Below are 22,287 nucleotides of genomic sequence, written 5' to 3'. Positions count from 1 at the left end.
TATGGTTTTTGAACTTTTTTGTTTTAAAAAAATTAACTTTGTATGCTATATTCAAAAAATCGACTTTTATTTTCATTAATGACACATAAAGTGTTTTTAATTTCACATATGGCATACTATACGTTGTATTTATAAATATAACAAGATTTTTATTACGTTCAAAATTTGATTTTTTGGAAACCAAATTCTGAATGTCATTTGAGGAGTTTTTAATAAAAGTAGAACTTGGAATTTGTTTGAGAGAGACACAAATTCTGATAATGGGTAAAATGGATTTTAAACCTAGGTAATTCTTTTTTCACTATTTTACTTTAAAACTCTCCCACTCCATCACCACCTTTGCACGAACAAAGTTTCATACCACCACAAACCACTACAATTGACCTAACGAGTATCCATACAGTACAATTTATTTAAAAAAAAATAAAAAAAAATTTATGGGTTTTAAACTTTTTTGTTTTAAAAAAACTTAACTTTTTATGCTATATTCAAAAAATCGATTTTTCTTTTCATTAACGACACATAAAGTGTTTTTAATTTCACATATGTCATATTGTGCGTTATATTTATAGATATAACATGATTTTTATTATGTTCAAGATTCGGTTTTCTGGAAATTGAATGTCATTTGAGGAATTATAAATAAAAGCATAAATTTGTTTGCCAGAGACATGAATTCTATGAATGGGTAAAATAAGTTTTTAACCTAGGTAATTCTTTTTTCACTTTTTTACTTTAAAACTCTCCTCACTTTTTTTTTCTTCTTGTTCTTTGTCTAACCTAGCCATTGCCCCCTCCCCTTTTTTCTTCTTATTCTTTTCTCCATTTTTGTTCTTCTCTTCATGTCACTTCATCACCACCTTTGCACAGACAAAGTTTTATACCACTACAAGTATTCATACATTACAATTTAATTGATAAAAAAACATTTAAAAATAATTTTATGGTTTTTGAACTTTTTTGTTTTAAAAAAATCAATTTTGTATGCTATATTCAAAAAAACAACTTTTTTTCATTAATGACACAAAAAAATTGTTTTTAATTTTACATATGACACATTGTGTATTATATTTATATATATAACACCATATTTATTATGTTCAGAATTCCATTTTCTTGAAATCGAATTTTGAATGTCATTTGAGGAGTTTTTAATAAAAGCAGGATTTCGAATTTGTTTGTGAGAGACAAGAATTCTGAGAATGGGTAAAATGGGTTTTCATTCTAGGTAATTCTTTTTTCACTTTTTTACTTTAAAACCACCCTCACTTTTTTCTTCTTGTTCTTTGTCTATCCTAGCTACTGCCCCTCCCTTTTGTTCTTCTTATTCTCTTCTTCATTCTTGTTCTTCTCTTCGTGCAACTCCATCACCACCTTTGCACTGACAAAGTTTCATACCACCACATATTACTATACTTGACCTGACGAACATCCATACAATACAATTTATTTTATAAAAACATTTAAAAATAATTTTATGGTTTTTGAACTTTTTTGTTTTAAAAAAAAATCAACTTTGTATGCTATATTTAAAAAATCAATTTTTATTTTCATTAATAACACATAAAGTGTTTTTAATTTCACATATGACATACTGTGCATTATATTTATAGATGTAACACCATATTTATTATGTTCAGAATTCCATTTTCTGGGAATGAATTTTGAATGTCATTTGAAGAGTTTTTAATAAAACTAGAATTTGGATTTTGTTTGGCAGAGACCAGAATTCTGAGAATGGGTAAAATGGGTTCTTAACCTTCCTCACTTTTCTTCTTCTTGTTCTTTGCTATCCTAGCCACTACCCCCTCCCTTTTGTTCTTCTTATTCTCTTCTTCATTCTTGTTCTTCTCTTCGTGTCACTTCCTCACCACCTTTGCACAGACAAGGTTTTATACCACTACAATTGATTTGATGAGTATTCATACAGTACAATTTATTCGATAAAAACATTTAAAAATAATTTTATGGTTTTTGAACTTTTTTGTTTTAAAAAAGTCAACTTTTTATGCTATATTTAGAAAATCAACTTTTTTTTCATTAATGACACATAAAGTCTTTTAATTTCACATATGACATACTGTGCATTATATTTATAGATATAACACCATATCTATTATGTTTAGAATTCCATTTTCTAGAAATCGAATTTTGAATGTCATTAGAGGATTTTTTAATAAAAGTAGAATTTGGAATTTATTTTGCAGAGACTAGAATTCTGAGAATAGGTAAAATAGGTTATTAACCTAGGTAATTCTTTTTTCACTTTTTTACTTTAAAACCCTCCTCCCTTTTTTTTTCTTCTTGTTCTTTGTCTATCCTAGCCACTGCCCCCTCCCTTTTGTTCTTCTTATTCTCTTCTTCACTCTTGTTCTTCTCTTCGTGCCACTCCATCACCACCTTTGCACGGACAAAGTTTCATACCATCACATACCACTATAATTGACTTGTCGAGTATCCATACAGTACAGTTTATTTGATAAAAACATTTAAAAATAATTTTATGGTTTTTCAACTTTTTTGTTTTAAAAAAATCAACTTTGTATGTTATATTCAAAAAATCAATTTTTATTTTCATTAATGACACAAAGTGTTTTTAATTTTACATATGACGTATTGTGCCTTATATTTATAGATATAACACAATTTTTATTACTTTCAGAATTCGATTTTCAGGAAACTTAATGTCATTTGAGGAGTTTTTAGTAGAAACAGAACTTGGAATTTGTTTGCCAGAGACATGAATTCTAAGAATGGGTAAAATGATTTTTCAACCTAGGTAATTCTTTTTCACTTTTTTACTTTGAAACTCTGTTCACTTTTTTTCTTCTTGTTCTTTGTGTAACCTATCCAGTGCCCAATCCCCTTTGTTCTTCTTATTCTTTTCTCCATTCTTGTTTTTCTCTGCATGCTACTCCATCACCACCTTTGCACGGACAATGTTTTATACCACTACAATTGATCTGACGAGTATTCACACAGTACAGTTTATTTGATAAAAATATTTAAAAATAATTTTATGGGTTTTGAACTTTTTTGTTTTAAAAAAATCAACTTTGTATGCTATATTCAAAAAATCAATTTTTTTCATTAATGACACAAAAAGTGTTTTAATTTCACATTTGACATATTTATAGATATAACACCATATTTATCATGCTCAGAATTCCATTTTCTGGAAATCGTATTTTGAATGTCATTTGAGGAGTTTTTAATAAAAGCAGAATTTGGATCTTGTTTGGGGGAGACAAGAATTCTGAGAATGGAAAAAATGGGTTTTTAACCTAGGTAATTCTTTTTTCACCTTTTTACTTTAAAACTCTCCTCACTTTTTTTCTTCTTGTTCTTTGCCTAAATTAGCCACTGCCCATCCCCTTTGTTCTTCTTATTCTTTTCTCTATTCTTATTCTTCTCTTCATGCCCCTCTATCACCACCTTTGCACGGAAAAGTTTTATACCACTACAATTGATCTGACGAGTATTCATACAATACAGTTTATTCGATAAAAACATTTAAAAAAAGTTTTATTCGATAAAAACATTTAAAAAAAGTTTATGGTTTTTGAAATTTTTTGTTTCAAAAGAATCAACTTTGTATGCTATGTTCAAAAAATCAATTTTTTTTTTTATTAATGACACAAAGTGTTTTTAATTTCACATATGACATACTATGCATTTTATTTATAGATATAACACTGTATTTATTATGTTCAGAATTCCATTTTCTGCAAATGGTATTTTGAATGTCATTTCAGGAGTTTTTAATAAAAGCAGAATTTGGAATTTGTTTGGCGGAGACAAGAAATCTGAGAATGGATAAAATGGGTTTTTAACCTAGGTAATTCTTTTTTCACTTTTTTACTTTAAAACTCTCCTCACTTTTTTTCTTCTTGTTCTTTGTCTAACTTAGCCACTGTCCCTCCCCTTTGTTCTTCTTATTCTTTTCTCCATTATTGTTCTTCTCTTCATGCCCCTCCATTACAACCTTTGCACAGAAAAGTTTTATACCACTACAATTGATCTGACGAGTATTCATACAATACAGTTTATTCGATAAAAACATTTAAAAAAAAAATTATGCTTTTTGAACTTTTTTGTTTTAAAAAAAAAATCAACTTTGTATGCTATATTCAAAAAATCAATTTTTTTCGTTAATGACACATAAAGTGTTTTTAATTTCACATGACATACTGTGCATTTTTTTTATAGATATAACACCATATTTATTATGTTCAGAATTCTATTTTTAGGAAATCGAATTTTGAATGTCATTTGAGGTGTTTTTATTAAAAGCAGGATTTCGAATTTGTTTGGCAAAGACAAGAATTTTGAGAATGGGTAAAATGGGTTTTTAACCTAGGTAATTCATTTTTCATTTTTTACTTTAAATCCCTCCTCAATTTTTTTCTTCTTATACTTTTTCTATCCTAGCCACTGGCCTCTCCCTTTTTTCTTCTTATTCTCTTCTTCATTCTTGTTCTTTTCTACGAGCCACTTCATCACCACCTTTGCACGAACAAATTTTCATACCACCACATTTCACTATAATTTACCTGACGAATATCCATACAGTATAATTTATTTCATAAAAACATTTAAAATTAATTTTATGGTTTTTGAACTTTTTTGTTTTAAAAAAATAAATTTTTATTTTAATTAATGAGACATAAAATGTTTTTAATTTCACATATAGCATATTGTGCGTTACATTTAAACATATAAAACAATTTTTATTACTTTCAAAATTCTATTTTCTGGAAACTGAATGTCATTTGAGGAGTTTTTAATAAAAGCATAACTTAGAATTTGTTTGGGAGAGACATGAATTCTACGAATTTGTAAAATGAGTTTTTAACCTAGGTAATTCTTTTTTCACTTTTTTACTTTAAAACTCTCCTCATTTTTTTTTCTTCTTTTTCTTTGTCTAACCTAGCCACTGCACCCTCCCCTTTGTTCTTCTTATTCTTTTCTCCATTCTTGTTCTTCTCTTCGTGCCACTCCATCACTACCTTTGCACGGACAAAGTTTTATTCCACTACAATTGTTCCGACGAGTATTCATATTGTACAGTTTATTTGATAATTAAAAACATTTAAAAATAATTTTATGGTTTTTGAACTTTTTTGTTTTAAAAAAATCAACTTTGTATGCTATATTCAGAAAATCAATTTTTTTTTTCATTAATGACACAAAGTGTTTTAATTTCACATATGACATACAGTGTATTATATTTATAGATATAACACCATATTTATTATGGTCAGAATTCCATTTTCTAGAAATCAAATTTTGAATGTCATTTGAGGAGTTTTTAATAAAAGCACAATTTGGAATTGGTTTGTCCGAGACCAGAATTCTGAGAATGGGTAAAATGGGTTTTTAACCTAGGTAATTTTTTCACTTTTTTACTTTAAAACCATCCTCACTTTTTTTCTTCTTATTCTTTGTCTATCCTAGCCATTGTCCCCACCCTTTAGTTCTTCTCTCTTCTTCATTCTTGTTCTTCTCTTCGTGCCACTCCATCACCACCTTTGCACGAACAAAGTTTCATACCACCATATTCCACTATAATTGACCTCACGAGTATCCATACAGTACAATTTAGTTGATAAAAACATGTAAAAATAACTTTATGGTTTTCGAACTTTTTTGTTTAAAAAAAACAACTTTGTATGCTATATTCAAAAAATTAATTTTTATTTTCATTAATGACACATAAAGTGTTCTTAATTTCACATATGACATATTGTGCGATATATTTATATATAACACGAGATATATTTATATATATAACACGATTATTATTACCTTTAGAATTTGATTTTTTGGGAACTGAATGTCATTTGAGGAGTTTTTAATAAAAGCAGAACTTGGAATTTGTTTGGCAGAGACATGAATTCTAAGAATGGGTAAAATGAGTTTTTAACCTAGGTAATTCTTTTTTCACTTTTTTACTTTGAAAACTCTTCTCATTTTTTTTCTTCTTGTTCTTTGTCTAACCTAGCCTCTGCCCCTCCCCTTTGTTCTTCGTATTCTTTTCTCCATTCTTGTTCTTCTCTTCATGTCACTCCATCACCACCTTTGCACGAACAAAGTTTTATACCAGTACAATTGATATGGCGAGTATTCATACAGTACAGTTTATTTGATAAAAACATTTAAAAATAATTTTATGGTTTTTGAACTTTTTTATTTTTAAAAAAATCAACTTTGTATGCTATATTCAAAAAATCATTTTTTTTCATTAATGACACATAAAGTCTTTTAATTTCACATATGACATACTGTGCATTATATTTATAGATATAACACCATATTTATTTTGTTCAGAATCCCATTTTCTGGAAATCAAATTTTGAATGTCATTTGAGGAGTTTTTAATAAAAGCAGAATTTGGATTTTGTATGGATGAGACCAAAATTCTGAGAATGGGTAAAATGGGTTTTTAACCTAGGTAATTCTTTTTTCACTTTTTTACTTTAAAACCCTCCTCACTCTTTTTCTTCTTGTTCTTTGTCTACCCTAGCCATTGCCCCCTCCCTTTTGTTATTCTTATTCTCTTCTTCATTTTTGTTCTTCTCTTCGTGTCACTCCATCACTACCTTTGCACGAACAAAGTTTCATAGAACCACATACCACTATAATTGACATGACGAGTATCCACATAGTACAGTTTATTTGATAAAAACATGTAAAAATAATTTTACGATTTTTGAACTTTTTTGTTTTAAAAAATCAACTTTGTATGCTATTTTTAAAAAATCGATTTTTTTTTCATTAATGACACATAAAGTGTTTTTAATTTCACATATACTATGCATTATATTTATAAATATAACACGATTTTTATTACGTTCAGAATTCAATTTTCTGAAACCGAATTGTGAATGTTATTTGAGGAGTTTTTAATAAAAGAAGAACTTTGCATTTGTTTGACAGAGACACGGATTTTGAGAATGGGTAAAATGGGTTTTTAACCTAGGTAATTCTTTTTTTCACCTTTTTACTTTTAAACCCTCTTGAGTTATATTTTTCTTTTTCTTTGTCTAACCTAGCCACTGCCCCCTGTCCTTTGTTCTTCTTATTCTCTTCTCCATTCTTGTTCTTCTCTTCGTGTCATTCCATCACCACCTTTGCATAGACAAAGTTTCATACCACCACATACCACTACAACACCCTTTGCATAGTTACTTTTTCAAAGCAAGGAAAGATAAGGTATTTGTTCATTTTTTTTCTTTTTTTTTTTTTACATTTGCATAGTTATAGACTTTGAATAATGTTGGTTTGGCCTGATGTGCATTGATTTGGAAAAACTAGTGAGGAGGAAAACCATTGAGACCTTTAACTGATTTTTAAAACCGTGGAGGCCTTCACTTATTTTTGAAAATCGTTTAGGCCTTTACCGATTTTCGAAAATCGTTGAGACCTCAAAACCGTTGAAGGCAACAACAATTTTCAAAACATTGGGAAGAATCTTTCAACTAATTATCATGGCTGCTACAACTCGTGCAAACTTTTGTTCCTGAATTTGTGTACAAATTGAAAACACAACCAAAAGGCCAAGTGGTCCACCAGAACCAACAATATTTCAAAAGGCTTTTTTGGACCTTCAAACCTTGTGTTAAGGGATTCACATATTGCAAATGGTTGGAGCAAGTGAACAAAACATTCCTCTACGGAAGATATAGGAGGGGACTTTTCTGGTGGTTGTGGCACAATATGAGAGAAGCAATATACTCCTTATTGCTTTTGCTATAGTTAAGGGTGAAACAATAGACACTTAGTTGTTTTTTTCTAAGAAAACCTTAAGAGGCATGTCACACCTCAAAGTGCGTAATTTCGGATCGCCACAACTTCATTAGTATAACATTCAACAGACTAACCAGTGGGTCGACAGAAGGACAATGTGTGCATTTGTATTGCATTCGACACATTACACAAAATTTCACCCGAAGATTCAAGGATAAGTTTGAAGAATGACCTTGTCAACATGGGTAAATACTTCATTTTTAACAATTTTAACTAATTAAATGTCGTCTTTATTATTCTTCGTTATCCGTAATAATTAATATTTTCTTAAATTATTTGCAGCAGACGCAATGAATGAGTCGCGATGTAACTATTTCTACAATATCATTAGGGAAAACAATCCCGAAGTCGTAGCTAGGATTGGCCAAATTCCAAGATAGTTCACACTTGCATAAGATGAAGGCAAAAGATGGGATCACCTAACAACAAATCTAGTCAAAGCAATTAACTTAGTCCTAAAAAAGACAAGAAATTTACCAATCTCCTCCATGGTATTAGCCACATATACAAGATGCAATGATAAGTGTTGGTCATGTCTATTCGGAAAATGCCACGAAGGTCCTACAAGATTTTGATTCAAAATCAAAACACCCACAGAGTGGTTGAATTTGTTAAAAATACAACAAGATTTAGAATCAAGGAGATTATGCACCCAAGAGAAATACGACCAGTAGGAAAATTTGTTGTTAGATTAGATGAATGGTGATGTGACTATGGCAAGTTTCAAAAGATTCATCTACTGTGTTCACATGTCTTAGCAGCTTACAAAGATGCTTATCACGATTTTGACATATACATCAGTCACCACTTAGGTTGGATGTCATTATGAATGTGTATGACAATATGTTTGAGAAGTTATGACATGAAGAATATTAGTTATCATACCAAGACACATAAATATGGCCTCATTCAACCACAAAAAAAAAAACACAAAGGGTTGACCAAAATCATTTAGAATCAGGATTGGCATGAACATCAAAAAACTAACTCACCCACAAAACTACTCTTACTATCAAACCACATGCCATACAAAAAATCATTATCCTCATAATTCTGACATTAGAGAGTTCACATCCCATCATTAAATTTATTTGTGTAACAAAATAAAACTTATATTTGTGTTACAAAATAAATTAAAAATTTCTTCTCCCTCTTCATTTCGATAAAATAAAAATAAATAATAAATTATTTCAAAAATTGAATAAACTTCTTTTAGTAAATAATCACGACCAACAAAAACTAATATTCAATTTCCTGATAACCAAATTTGAATCTACCTTTTCGCAAAATTTACTCAAAATAAAAATCATATTTTAATTTACCGAAAATCAAATTAAAACATACCTTTCATAAGAGTATTTGAAAAATAAATTTAGAACTTAATTTTCTGAAAATAAAATTCTAATATACTTTTCATAAAAGGCATTGAAAATAATAGTCAAAATTCAATTTTTCAAAAATCAATTTCCAACCTATGTTAAAATTAAAATTACAATTCGATTTTCCAATTTATAAGAAGTCATAATTCGATTTTCTCCAAAATTAAATTATGATCTTCACAAAACAGTCGTGTAAATATCATGATGCTATCCTCGTAACATGAAAACCCACTTGTCCTATGTAAAAAAAGAAAAAAAAAAATCTCTCAAAAAACCACATGAAAACATTTTCAAAATAACTTAAGAGAAAAAAATAAAAAATGAACTTGCTAAAGTGAAAATTCAAATAGAATATAACTGTTGCGCTCCAGTGAGATTAGACTCTAATCTTCTAAATGATAAACACAGATAAAAAAAGTTCTAAAAAATTAAAGAGAAATTCTTTTAAATAAATTCAACTATTTATATAAACTCAACTTTTTACTAATAAAAAGTAATCAAAATTTACTATATTCTTAATTATTTACTGGATCATGGACATTAGTCGAATGAGATTTTTTTCGTTAGACTCAATTAAATAACATTTTAACCATAAGTTTAAAAATAATATTTTAAAATTAACTTAAGTAAAAAATATTGTCACTTTTTTGGGGGTGAGTTGATTATTTATTTAAAAAAATATTGTAAGTAGATACATTGTGATCTTTAATAGAAGGCAATTGCTTGGAAATTATCACGCTCAATTACACTTTTCAATTCAATAACTGACACATCATTTTATTTTATTTTAAATTACGTGTAGTTCAGTACCAGTTACTGACAACACTGTAACTAATATTAATAATGTATAAATAATCAACACCCATGTATTATATAACTATAATACCCCAAATTCCGCGTTGACCGAGACTTAAAAAACATTTCTTCCGTACGACACCGTTTATCTAGACATTACTAAAGCATTATTTTTAAAGATTACTGATTAAGTTTTTCTGAATCAAACCATCACGTGAATGCTTTACATAACCCAATAAAGCTATAAAAAATTAATATTAATTTACTATGTATAGTAATTTACTGATTTTTATGTTAATAATATTTTTTAATTAATCAGTATTATACATTTTGTTTTATTAATATTATAAAAGGTTAAATATGTTTTTAGTCCTTATACTTTAGGATGATTTTGGTTTTAAACTAAGATACAATTTAGTCCTTCAATTTTAGAAAACTCTGGTTTTAGTCTCTTTTATCAAATTCTTTTTTTTTTTCAAGCACGTTTCATTATAACATTTTTGACACATTTTTGCTTCAATGTTAATTGAGAAACGTGTTTGAAACAGCAAATCAAGTTAAAAAAAAAAGTATTAAAACCAAAGTTTTATAAAGTTGAAAGACTAAATTATACCTTAGTTTGAAAGAGAGAATAAAATCAAAATTACTCCAAAATATAGGACTAAAAACATGTTTAACCCTACTATATAAACAAAGAAACAAATAATTAAAATATGTCATTGTCGAGAAACGGTATTTCTTTTGTGTGATATGAATGATAAAGTCTTATAATTTTTATTTATTGAATTTAGGATTAGACGTTTGATTATATATGATGTTATAATTATATAATTATGTTTGCAATGAGAACGTATGAGGTGGGTAGAAAGTTTTAAAGAAGATATTTTTCTCCAACCAGTACATAAAAAAATATAGATATTATTCTTTTTCTTCAATGTCTTGGTCCCAAAAAGTGTCATCAAAAGTTGGCTATGATACTCTTCTTTGAAAGTGGCTCATCCAAAACCTGTGATTCATTAAAAGTTGGCACCTTTCTAAGTCAATGCAGAAAAAAAAAAAAGTGTTATTTTCTGCATCTTGAGCCACTGGCTGAAACACCTAAAACATTCTTATCTTCTTGAGGACTTTTCAAAATCAATTTAAGAAACACTTCCAGATTCAAATTACCTGTCACAGAACATTCACTCTAATGTACCATGAAAGTTATTCTTTGAAGAACAAATATTCTTACAAATTACTACCAAAAAATATGTTTCTACATTTTTATTATGTTATTTTGTAATTTTATGTATTCTTTATTTATTGCATACAAATAAAATGATTATATATATTATTTATTTTATATATTATACTTTTTTTTAAGTAGACGAAATTTTCATTCATTTATGTAAGGTTGGGTTCATTGTGAAACTTAACACAACATATTAAATCATAAGCTAATGACAATGAATTGTTATTTATGTTCATATTTATTTTTGAAGATACTTATTTTTTTAAGAAGTTCCTAATATGTCAAGCTTTGGTAAGATTTTTCATTTTGTAATGAATTAAACCACATATTTTACTACTTGTATGAGTTTATGTGAATTGTTTTGAGTTTTGCAAACGTACTTTACAAACAAAATAATTAAAGGGTTAATCACTACATTACAACAAATCAATAATTAAAGGGTTAATCCCATTTGTTTCTTTTTGACCTCTCAATGTTATTGTGGAGTGTTTGATTTTTATGTTTAGTTTATGTAGAATTTTTAATACACTTTCTTATAATAAGATATGTAAAACTAAACATTAATAATTAATAAATAATACTTAATAATAATAATAATAAAATATAAACTTATGAAAAAAAAAAATTTAGAATGATAACCTCTAATTCATAATATAATATTAAACTCTAAACATAATTTGACCTTATAAAATTAATATTCTTGTATATATTTTGTAAACTCATCTTAATTTTAACTAAATATTTTAAATTATAATGATTTAATTATTAATTAGATAAAATATATGAGAATTGACCGTAGCTTTATATAATATTAAACTTTAAACGTAATTCAACTATACAAAATTTATTTATGAAATATTATTTATATTACTTGTATATTTTGTAAACTCATTTCTTTTTTAACTAAATATTTTAAATTCTAATGATTTAATTATTAATTAGATAAAATACATGATAATATTGAGAGTGGCTTTGTCGGTTGTAAGTTGTCAATGAATCACACGTAGAAACTGCGGTAGAAAAACAACGTTTTCAATACAAAAGAACCACCGAAATTGAAAACTTGGCTTAGGTAGCTTGGCTTCCACGGCGCATAATAGCGTCACCCACCGTTTATAATCACCAGACAAATTTGCAAAGTCTTCGTTTTTCTTACTTCACTTCAGTTGACTCTCCCTCTTACCCACCCGCCATTTTTTTTTCTCTCTCCAAAGCACAAATGACTTCTCCATATCCCCCTCGCCGGCGATCCGGCTCCGACTACAGCAGAACGCCGGGAAGGGTGCCCCCTTCTCCGGGCTACGCCTCGTCCGAGCTCAGCACCTCCACAATCTCCGAGCGCCAGAACCCCGTCGTCGCCGCCGCAAGGTCCTTCACCGGAATGTTCGCTGCGTGCTTCGCGCCCCCGGAATCCGACAACTCCAGGAGCCTCGGGGATTCCGAGGAGTTTAAGTCTTCTTCCAGTACTAGTTCTTTCATTTTCCCTTTTTTAAAGAGAAGAAAACTTTGATACAATATCTTAAGTTTCTAGTTTATTTTTTCCTGTTAAAGATAGAGTTTTGCTTCGATTTATTTTCACCTTAAATGTCAGCAAAGGTTTTTAAGGTGAAACATCAATTCTAATCTAAAAAGATTTTGCAAGTTTGGTCTTTAGCTTTAGGAGGACGTGCGTGTGTACGCGCACGCACGCTCGTTCTTCTCTGTTCTGGATTTCGTAGTTTGAAATCGTGTGTAAAGAAGTTTGTATTTTTAAGCTGCTGAGAAGAAGGGTAGAGGTGACAAGAGAATTTGAGATTTTAGTCTGAATCGTGAAATTGATCCGAGTTTGGATTTGAATTTTGATTATGGGTCGAGAATTTGTTTTTGGAATAAATAATTAAGTAAATCTGCATTTTTTTTGTTTGTCCGTGTGCAGGGTAACTTTTGAACCAAGAATGCACTTTTGAAGTCTTCATTAATGTATTGCATTTAGGTCATGATTTGCATGGTTATAAAAAAATAGTACGTTGTAACCAAAAAAGATGTAGAATACGATTAGCATCTATACATGTATCGAAAACACAGCAGGTTTTAATGTTCTGTAGCTAAATGTTTGAGTTAAGAAATTTCTTAATTCCTCATCAATACATTGCATTCAGATCACTAGTTTGCATATTTTTCTCTTTAGTGTTTTGTCATTATTGATTTGAAAGTGCTACTATATACAGGTAGATTTATCTTTCATGCTTATCAATGGAATGTAGAAATTAAATGAATTATTGTTTTTGTTTCATAGCTGCATCGAATGGCTCAAGAGCTGGTTCAAGAGCTGGTAGTCAGAGAGGGCGTAACTCAAATGGAGGTATGAACATCAGTTCATACAACATAGTACAAAGGAAAGAACCTGGCATTGTGAAGTTCACCATGGAGGAAATCTTCCAAGTCACAAGAAATTTCTCCCCTTCTTTCAAGATTGGCCAAGGTGGTTTTGGTGCTGTGTACAAGGCAAAACTCTTGGATGGGACTGTTGTTGCAGTAAAGCGCGCGAAGAAGGTTTTTTAAGTTATTTCTAGCTATTTTCATGGAATGAGAATGTTAATGATAACAGTTAACAAACACTCAAAAGATATTTGTTAATTGCTTTTGCTATGCAGAGTCTATATGAGAAACATTTGGGAGTGGAGTTTCAGAGCGAGATCCAAACACTATCCAAGGTGGAACATTTGAACTTGGTCAAGTTGTATGGATATTTGGACCAAGGTGATGAAAGGATCATTGTTGTTGAGTATGTTCCAAATGGAACCCTCAGAGAACATTTAGATTGTGAGTTTCTCAAGTCTTTTAGCTATTGTCTGTTTGTGATTTGGCCTTCTTACAGCTTGACCAATGGACTGGTACAGGCATTCATGGGAGCGTTCTGGACCTTGCTGCACGTTTGGATGTAGCAATTGATGTTGCTCATGCTATCACCTATCTTCATATGTATATAGGTACAATTATAGTTATTTTACTTTAGTATTACTTGAGGGAGAGGGTAATATAGAATGATGAAAGAGAATCTGATGTTGTATATTGTGTTTCCTTTGCAGATCATCCTATCATTCATAGAGACATAAAATCTTCAAACATTCTTCTCACTGAAAATTTTCGAGCTAAAGTAGCAGACTTTGGTTTTGCTAGACAAGCAGCAGACAGTGACTCTGGCATGACACATGTTTCCACCCAAGTCAAAGGAACAGCTGGTTACTTGGATCCTGAATACCTGAAAACTTATCAACTAACTGAGAAAAGTGATGTGTATTCATTTGGAGTTTTGCTTGTTGAACTTGTCACAGGCAGACGCCCCATTGAACCAAAATTTGAACTCAAGGAGCGAATAACAGCAAAATGGGTGAGTACTGTACTATTTGCCTTCATTTTGCTCTTGTTTGCTATTTAGCAGTTTTTCATAATTGCATGAAAAACAATTTCTACTATGATATCCCATTTTACTGAATAGTTCAGCACCTTCTCTTCATGGTTACTCCTTCCCAATCCATGTTGCTCAACTCTGATTTTTAAAGAGGATTGAAGGGACATTTGAAAGAGCTTACAACAATGCTCACGAATATGACATTTCTATAAGCTCTTCTACTGAGTTAACAGACATGCATTGTCAGTGCAAATTTTGTTATGTTGTCAATCAAGCAGAAATCAATCAGTTAACAAACTTATCATATATGACTAGATGAAAGTGTAAAAGACTCTTATAACTTGAATGCATGCATCATTAATTCTTTACTCTGACACATTCAATGGAACTTGTTTGGTTCAAGTGCAGGCCATGAAGAGGTTCATGGAGGACGATGCTATCTCAGTCTTGGACCCAAGACTGGATCAGACTGCTGCAAACACTTTGGCACTGCATAAGATTCTGGAGCTAGCTTTACAGTGCTTGGCTCCACGTAGACAAAACAGGCCTAGCATGAAAAGATGTGCCGAAATCCTTTGGTCCATCCGCAAGGATTTCAGAGAGCAGTTATCAGCTTCAAACTTCCGCTCATTTTCCACTTCTTCCCAAAGGAGCAGCTCACTGAGAGAGTGACAAGGCTAAAGCTGCAACCTTTGCATCAGAAAATGTAAAACAGTGCTAGAAACACACTCTCAGATTCTCTCCTTTGAATCCATTCTTTTTTATTGATTGAAATTAATGAACCTTTCTCCTGGCTATTATTAGTTTTCAATCAATAGAAAAGAGGGTGAGTATATGTTTCTAACACTCTTGGTGAGGACAGACAATGGCCTTAGGAGAAAAGAAAAACCACTGTTCTATTCTATGATAGAAAACCTTAGCACTTAGGATGTTTGGTCTTTGACTAGGGTGGCATGTTGAAATTGTACATGAGTCTTGGCTTGTGTATAGAAATGGGGGAGCATACTTCCATTAAAGATGAGTGCATTACTTTCCTAAACTGTGCATTTTTTTTCTTCTTCTCAGGAAAATTTGTATTCTATTGATTGAAAACATGATTGGTGTATTCTATTTGTGTATAATATTCCATTTTCAGTTCAGTATTTGTTCCACTTTTTCAGTTTTTGTTGGATCCTACTGGTACACTAATGATTGATGAGGTAGGTGAGTCGGTAATTGATCTTGATCATATTTATGTTCGTGAGAAGCAAATGGGCCACGGTATTATATTAAACCAAGTTGGTAGTGCAACTAGTGGTGGTTAGCTGGTCACTGCAACTGCAAGTGTGACAGTTATCACATCTAAATTAAATGTCAATGCACCAATAATATATTTATATGTCAGCATACTCTTGCTAAATTTTTAAATGAACTTTTTATTTTAGAAAATATCATTAATAATGTCACTGATTTTTAATATTATTGGACACGACTTTTAATAAATACTTTCAATCATTAATTACTTATAGTAATGTAGAAATCTAATTGAGATAAGAGATTCTGTTAATTATGTTTGAAAAGCGAATCCTGCTAGAAATCTAATTGAGATAAATGATTCTGTTAATTAACTATGTTTGAATTGGGAATCCGCTATAATAAAATAATCTTTTGTAAAGTATCATATAAAAGAATAATTAATATATATATATATATATATATATATATATATATTTGAAAAAGGTTTAGATACGTCATATTATTATTTAACAATTACTATTTAACATGTATTTTTTTTATATAAAAATTTTAAAATTTTAAAATTTTTTAAGTAGAAATTATAATTTTTTTTGACAAAACATGCTAGATTCTTCTTTTTTAAACTTTTTATGAAAACACTCTCACAAAAGAATTCAAACTTTTTAATATAATTTTTTGGATAAAATTACAATTTTTTTAATAGATATACGGTGTGACCTTAATCAACTCTTCATTTTCATAATAGCTTTTTTTCTATTCTTTTTTATATATATCAAGATCTTAGGGCAATATATCTTTTTTCTCTAAATCTTGCTAATAAAGAAATCTTAGTAAAAGTTCCACATGATATATATTTTTTTTTCTCTAAAACAAATATCTAACATGTCTACTTAAGTTGCACTTTCCATCAATAATTTGCACAAACTCACTCATAACAATAATCATTTTCATCATCATCCATCGTCGTCTTGCACATCAAATTTGTTGTTAACAACTTCTACATCATTGTAGTTCAATGAAATTTCTAACATGATTTTTTTTTCACACTCTGAAATAAATATTTAACATATTGTTGCAAACAGGTCTACTTGAGTCGCCCTTGTCACTAATGATTTGCACAAACTTATTGACAACAACAATCTTTTTGCATCATCAATCATCGTCATCTTGCACATTAACTCGATGTCAACAAGTTCTACATCATTATGTTGTAGAAAAGCTGACAAAATCACGAACAAAATTTCCTAAGGCGTGTAGTTTCATTATCCTTAAGGACTTATCTGCAGTGTATTGCGTAAGTCTCCCAGTATACAATAGGAACTTCTCGAAAGTATTCGAGGATCTCAGAACTAGTAAGAAACTTTGTATGAGTTTATACACAGGATATAGGAGTTAAAAATAACAAAAGATAGAAGAAAACTATGAAGAATTTTTGTTCAAGATGGAAGATAAAGCTTAATTTTTGTGTGTATTTTGGAACGAAGCTTTATTTATAGAGCTAGGTGCAAAAAGAACCGTTGCCAAGAAATGGAACGTTGCCAAGAATTTGAACGTTGCACTCATGAACGTCGAGTAAAGTTCTTTTGCAATAATAAAGTAATATTATTACAACAATCCCCCACTTATTACAAAAGAAAGTTGAAATAAAAAAATATTTGACCCAAATAGTTCTAATGAGTAAACAAAAATTAAAAGAAAGATAAGAAACTTTTATCTTATGTCTCAGGATGTAATGCATCAGAGCTGGTTTAACAAGCTATATGAACAAGTCTTAGATTGAAAAACTTAACACACAGTGTAGTTGTTACAGTAAGTTATATGAAGCAAAGACACTTGATGTGTGTTTGAGGTCTATCAATCACTATACACCTCCACAATCCTTGTTGTTATCGTTGTGTTGCGCTTACTAGGTCATGCACGTGTCCGATATTCATGAGTGCTCTAGAGATCATGCCAAGATCTCATGCAAGCGGTCCCACTCGACATTCATATAGGTGATTTTATCAAGCGTATGTTACAAATCATACACCACCCAATATGAAAATCAGTAAAAACTTTGTTTAGGCTAAAATTCTTTCACCACGTAGAATTTTAATGACAAAGTTTAACCTCTCAATAATGCAGTCTCTAGAACTTTCACACACATCATAGGAAAGGACATAATTAATTAAAACCAATTTAGTGCTATCAGAACTAACAAGCAACTTGTTTTTACCCATATAAACCTTATTCATGGTTTATCCAATCACAAAGGTTGGGTTACCATCACTTGTTTGTTTGCAAATGACTTAAGTCTTATTCCCCTCGATTTTTCTGATATCATTTGTCTTTCCAGGGATTTCTTCAAAGAATCTGCTATATTTTGTTCTTACTTCACATAATCAATGAAAATAATTTCACTCTTTAGCAACTTCTTCACCAAATTGTGTTTCAATTGTATATGTCTATTCTTTCCATTGTAATTCTTGTTTTTAGCTATAACTGTTGTCGATTGGCAACCACAGTGTATTGATACTGATGGGGTTGATTTCATTCCTAGTGGAATGTTCGCTAAGAAGTTTTTCAACCACTCAACCTCATTATCAACCATCTCAAAAGCAATAAACTCAGATTCCATTGTTGATCTTGCAATAATTGTTTGCCTGGTTGATCTCCATGTAATTGTACGACCTCCAAGTGTGAATACATAACCACCAGTGGATTTTTTCTCATCTGAATCAAAGATCTAGTTAGCGTCATTGTACCCTTTTAGTACAACGGGAAATTCACTATGTCTGATGACATAATTCATTGAACCTCTTAAGTATCTCATAAGCCTAGCAAATGTGTCTCAATGTTCCTGATTTGGACATTGAGTTTACCTATTCAGTCTACCTACTGCATAAGCAATATCAAACCTAGAACAGATCATCAAGTGCACTAATCTCTCAATTATTTGGGCATACTGAGGGTGAGATATAGATTCTTCTTTATTTTTTATTAATTTAGAATTAGCATCATAAGGGGTACTCACTGGTTTTAGGTCATGATACCCAAACTTCTTACGAAGTTTCTCAAGTATTGTTCTTGGGATAATCATATATTATCTCCCTTCCTTATGATTCTAATACCTAAAATCACATTGGTTTCACCCATGTCTTTCATTTCAAAAATTTAATCTTAGAAACAATTTAGTTTTGGTGACAATCTCATTGCATGTACCAAAGATTAACATGCCATCTACATACAATTATATAATGACATAATCACCATTTTCAGATTTAGAGTACACACATTTATCAGCATCATTAGGTGAAAAACCGTGACAAGACAACACATTATCAAGTTTTTCATGCCACTGCTTTGGTGCTTTTTTCAACCCATACAAGGATTTTAAGAGTTTTCATACTTTATCCTCTTGATCAGGTACAACACACCCTTTAGGTTGAGTCATATAAATTTCCTCCTCCAAATCACCACTAAAAAAGGTTGTTTTAACATCCATTTGCTGTATTACTAGCTTATGAATAATTGCTAAAGCTAACAACACTCAAATAGAGGAAATCTTAATCATAGGAGAAAAAAGTATCAAAGTAATTTTACTAAAACCTTTTGCTACTAATCTTGTCTCATATTTCTCTATGGATCCATCAGGATGATATTTTTTCTTAAAGATCCACTTACGACTAATGTATTTTGCTCCTTTAGGTAAATCTACTAAAGTCCAATTACTATTTTTCTAAATAGATTCAATTTCAGTCCTGATGGCTTTATCCCACTATTTTGCATTAGGAGCACTAATAGTTTTTACAAAGCTTGTTGGATAATTATCAACGAGATAAGTATAAAAGTCATCTTCAAATGAAGTCAACCCTAAATGTCTTTTTCTTCCTTGTAGGAACAATACACATCGAACAATTCATTAGAAAGTGCACTAAGCAGAGTGTGTCGGCATACCTTGTTCGCGTAATTCTAATCCTCAACTAGTTTTGAGTTTGAAGGAATACTGGAGTCAGGCTTCGGAGATGAAATAGCAATAGTAACTCCATGCATGTCTAAAAAGGTGGACACGTTCTTGCTAGCGCCAAGAGTTATGTCCAGAGAAAACTTTGACTTTTGACACGTCCGAAAGTGGTTTTGCGAAGACTGTTTGAGTTCCGAAAACAATGGTTTGGCTTTTCGGAATCATGTTGTTGATGTTAGCCATAAGTCATTAAGATTGTTGTAGAAAAGCTGACAAAATCACAAATAGTATTTCCTAAGGCGTGTAATTTCATTGTCTTTAAGGACTTATCCACAGTGTATTGCGCAAGTCCCCCATAATTACAACAGGAACTTCTCGAAAATATTTGAGGATCTCAGAACTAGCAAAAAACTCTATATGATTTTATACCCAAGATGTAGGAGTTTGAAATAACAAAAGATAGAAGAAAACTAAGAAGTTTTGTTTAAGATGGAAGAGAAAGCTTGATTTTTGTGTGTATTTTGGATTGGGGGAAGAGCTCTATTTATAGAGCTAGGTGCAAAAAGAACAATTGCCAAGAAATGGAACAATTGCCAAGAAATGGAACATTGCCAAGAATTGAAACATTGCCAAGAATTAAAATGTTGCACTCATGAATATTGGGTAACGTTCTTTTGCAATAATAAAGTTATATTATTACAACACATTATTGCTCAATGAAGCTTCAACATGAATTTTTTTTTCGTGTTTTAAAATAAATATCTAACTTACTACAAACAAGTATATATGAGTAACTCTTGCCACTAATGGTTTGCACAGACTCATTGACAGCAACAATCCTTTTGCATCACCATTCATCATCGTCTTGCACATCAAACTCTATGTCTATATGTTCTATATCGTTGTCGCTTAGTGAAGCTGCAACATGATATTTTTTTGTCATTTTGAAACAAATATTTGACCTACTACAAACAAGTCTACCTAAGTAGCTCTTGTTAATAATGATTTGTTCAAATTCATTGACAATAACAATCTTTTTGCATCATCAATCATCATTGTCTTGCACATCAAACTTGATATCAATAACTTCTACATCATTGTTGCTGAGAACTCACTCACACTCAAAATGGTATCTATCACCAATCTCATCTCCACCAAGTTAGATTCCATCACACATGCATTAATGAATTACTCAAAAACTGACCTATCTCTCTAAAGGGACAACACACACAACTTTGATTTTGATTAGCATGTCAAATTGTTTATTTTCCTTCCTTAATGGAAAAATTATATTGTGATACCATTATTAAAAAAATGCAATAAAAACAAAAGCACAACATAAACTTTAAAGTGCTTTCATATTTTAAGACCCAAATCTATAAATATAAATAAAGTATTATTATTCAAAATGTAATTTTTCTGAAAAAACTACAAACTTTAATACAAGTTTTCTTATAAAAAAACTGGAAACCATTTCATAATTTTCTTTTTTTTGACGAAAGTTGCAAACATTCTTGTATCATTTTTCCAACTAAAATTACAAACTTTGTCATGATTTTTTCTGAAAAAAAATTGCAAACTTTTTACTTTATTTTTTCTAGACAAAATTAGAAATTCTTGGATAACACATATCTATCTAAATCTCCCATACATTGAAGAGACTTATCAAGCTACAGGGAAATCAACCGTTCTTTTTATAATAAATTGCTTCTTCTTTATATTGCTCTGTTGCGAATTAACAATTTTATATATTAATGAATAAATATTTATGTTTTTTTCTAATATTTCTATTACTAAATATAGTGACATTCTTCCTTTAATAGAATAAAATGATTGGAAAGATAATTTAAAGACTATGCATTAATTGCTTCTAAATTTATTATAATCATTCTACATAGAAAGATGTTGTAACAAAAATGATAGTAAGATAATAGGATTGAAACTTATAATAGGATTAATAAAATGAGTATACCAATGAAAATTAGAATTAAATAAGTTGTTAATATATTCAAAATTGTCTCCTAATTTCTTTTAGTATTTTCAATAATATTCTCTAGCTTTGATACTCTTAGTAATTGTGCTGACATATAATATCTAGTCAAATATATCCACATACATTGACTTGTAACATTATGAAAATGTCAACATAATTAACTAAAAATATAATATAATAACTACGAAGACTAAATCAATATATGTATTAAAGGTTGAATGTTAAAAAATATTTTGAAAATACTAATCTCAACAAAAGTCATTTTTGGAGATAAAAAAAGTTGTAATAATGGAATACAACTAATGAAAGCACTGCTTTGCCCTCAATTTTATAAATTTCAACAATTTTTAAAAGAAATTTGTGTTGAATGTTCAAAAAGCCTTCATCAACATGTGATTACCGGTTGGATAGAAAACTACGTGCGTCTTGTGTGGTATGATTGATTTCGAATATATATTTTTTTAAAAATATTAGCATTTACTAATTTCATTTATGTTAATTGTAAAAGTA

The 22,287-nt window shown here is 30.0% G+C and overlaps 1 protein-coding gene across 2 annotated transcripts; it reads left to right on the top strand.

The window, feature by feature from the left end:
• The first annotated feature begins 12,241 nt into the window (after positions 1–12,241).
• On the top strand, positions 12,242–15,756 carry LOC106773013 (calmodulin-binding receptor-like cytoplasmic kinase 2). Of its 2 annotated transcripts, none has more exons than XM_022786288.1 (6): positions 12,242–12,677; positions 13,490–13,746; positions 13,848–14,016; positions 14,094–14,183; positions 14,283–14,584; positions 15,009–15,153. In XM_022786288.1, the coding sequence occupies exons 1-6, from the start codon at positions 12,434–12,436 to the stop codon at positions 15,018–15,020; spliced, it is 1,074 nt and encodes a 357-aa protein (XP_022642009.1). In that variant the 5' UTR covers positions 12,242–12,433; the 3' UTR covers positions 15,021–15,153. The 2 variants fall into 2 exon arrangements, with proteins under 2 accessions (XP_022642009.1, XP_014515159.1); XM_014659673.2 differs by having other exon boundaries at positions 12,244–12,677; positions 15,014–15,756.
• The last annotated feature ends 6,531 nt before the right edge of the window (positions 15,757–22,287 follow it).

The sequence above is a fragment of the Vigna radiata genome, chromosome 9 (genome assembly GCF_000741045.1).
Source record: "Vigna radiata var. radiata cultivar VC1973A chromosome 9, Vradiata_ver6, whole genome shotgun sequence".
NCBI classification, from domain to species: domain Eukaryota; kingdom Viridiplantae; phylum Streptophyta; class Magnoliopsida; order Fabales; family Fabaceae; genus Vigna; species Vigna radiata.
This window is presented reverse-complemented; position numbering and strand designations above follow the sequence as displayed.

Bases quoted from the DNA above. Each gene is read 5' to 3' on its own strand.
- LOC106773013 (XM_014659673.2), top strand. From the start codon at position 12,434: ATGACTTCTCCATATCCCCCTCGCCGGCGATCCGGCTCCGACTACAGC. The intron at 14,017-14,093 runs GTGAGTTTCTCA...GGACTGGTACAG, and splicing joins CCTCAGAGAACATTTAGATT to GCATTCATGGGAGCGTTCTG. The intron at 14,585-15,013 runs GTGAGTACTGTA...GTTCAAGTGCAG, and splicing joins AGCGAATAACAGCAAAATGG to GCCATGAAGAGGTTCATGGA.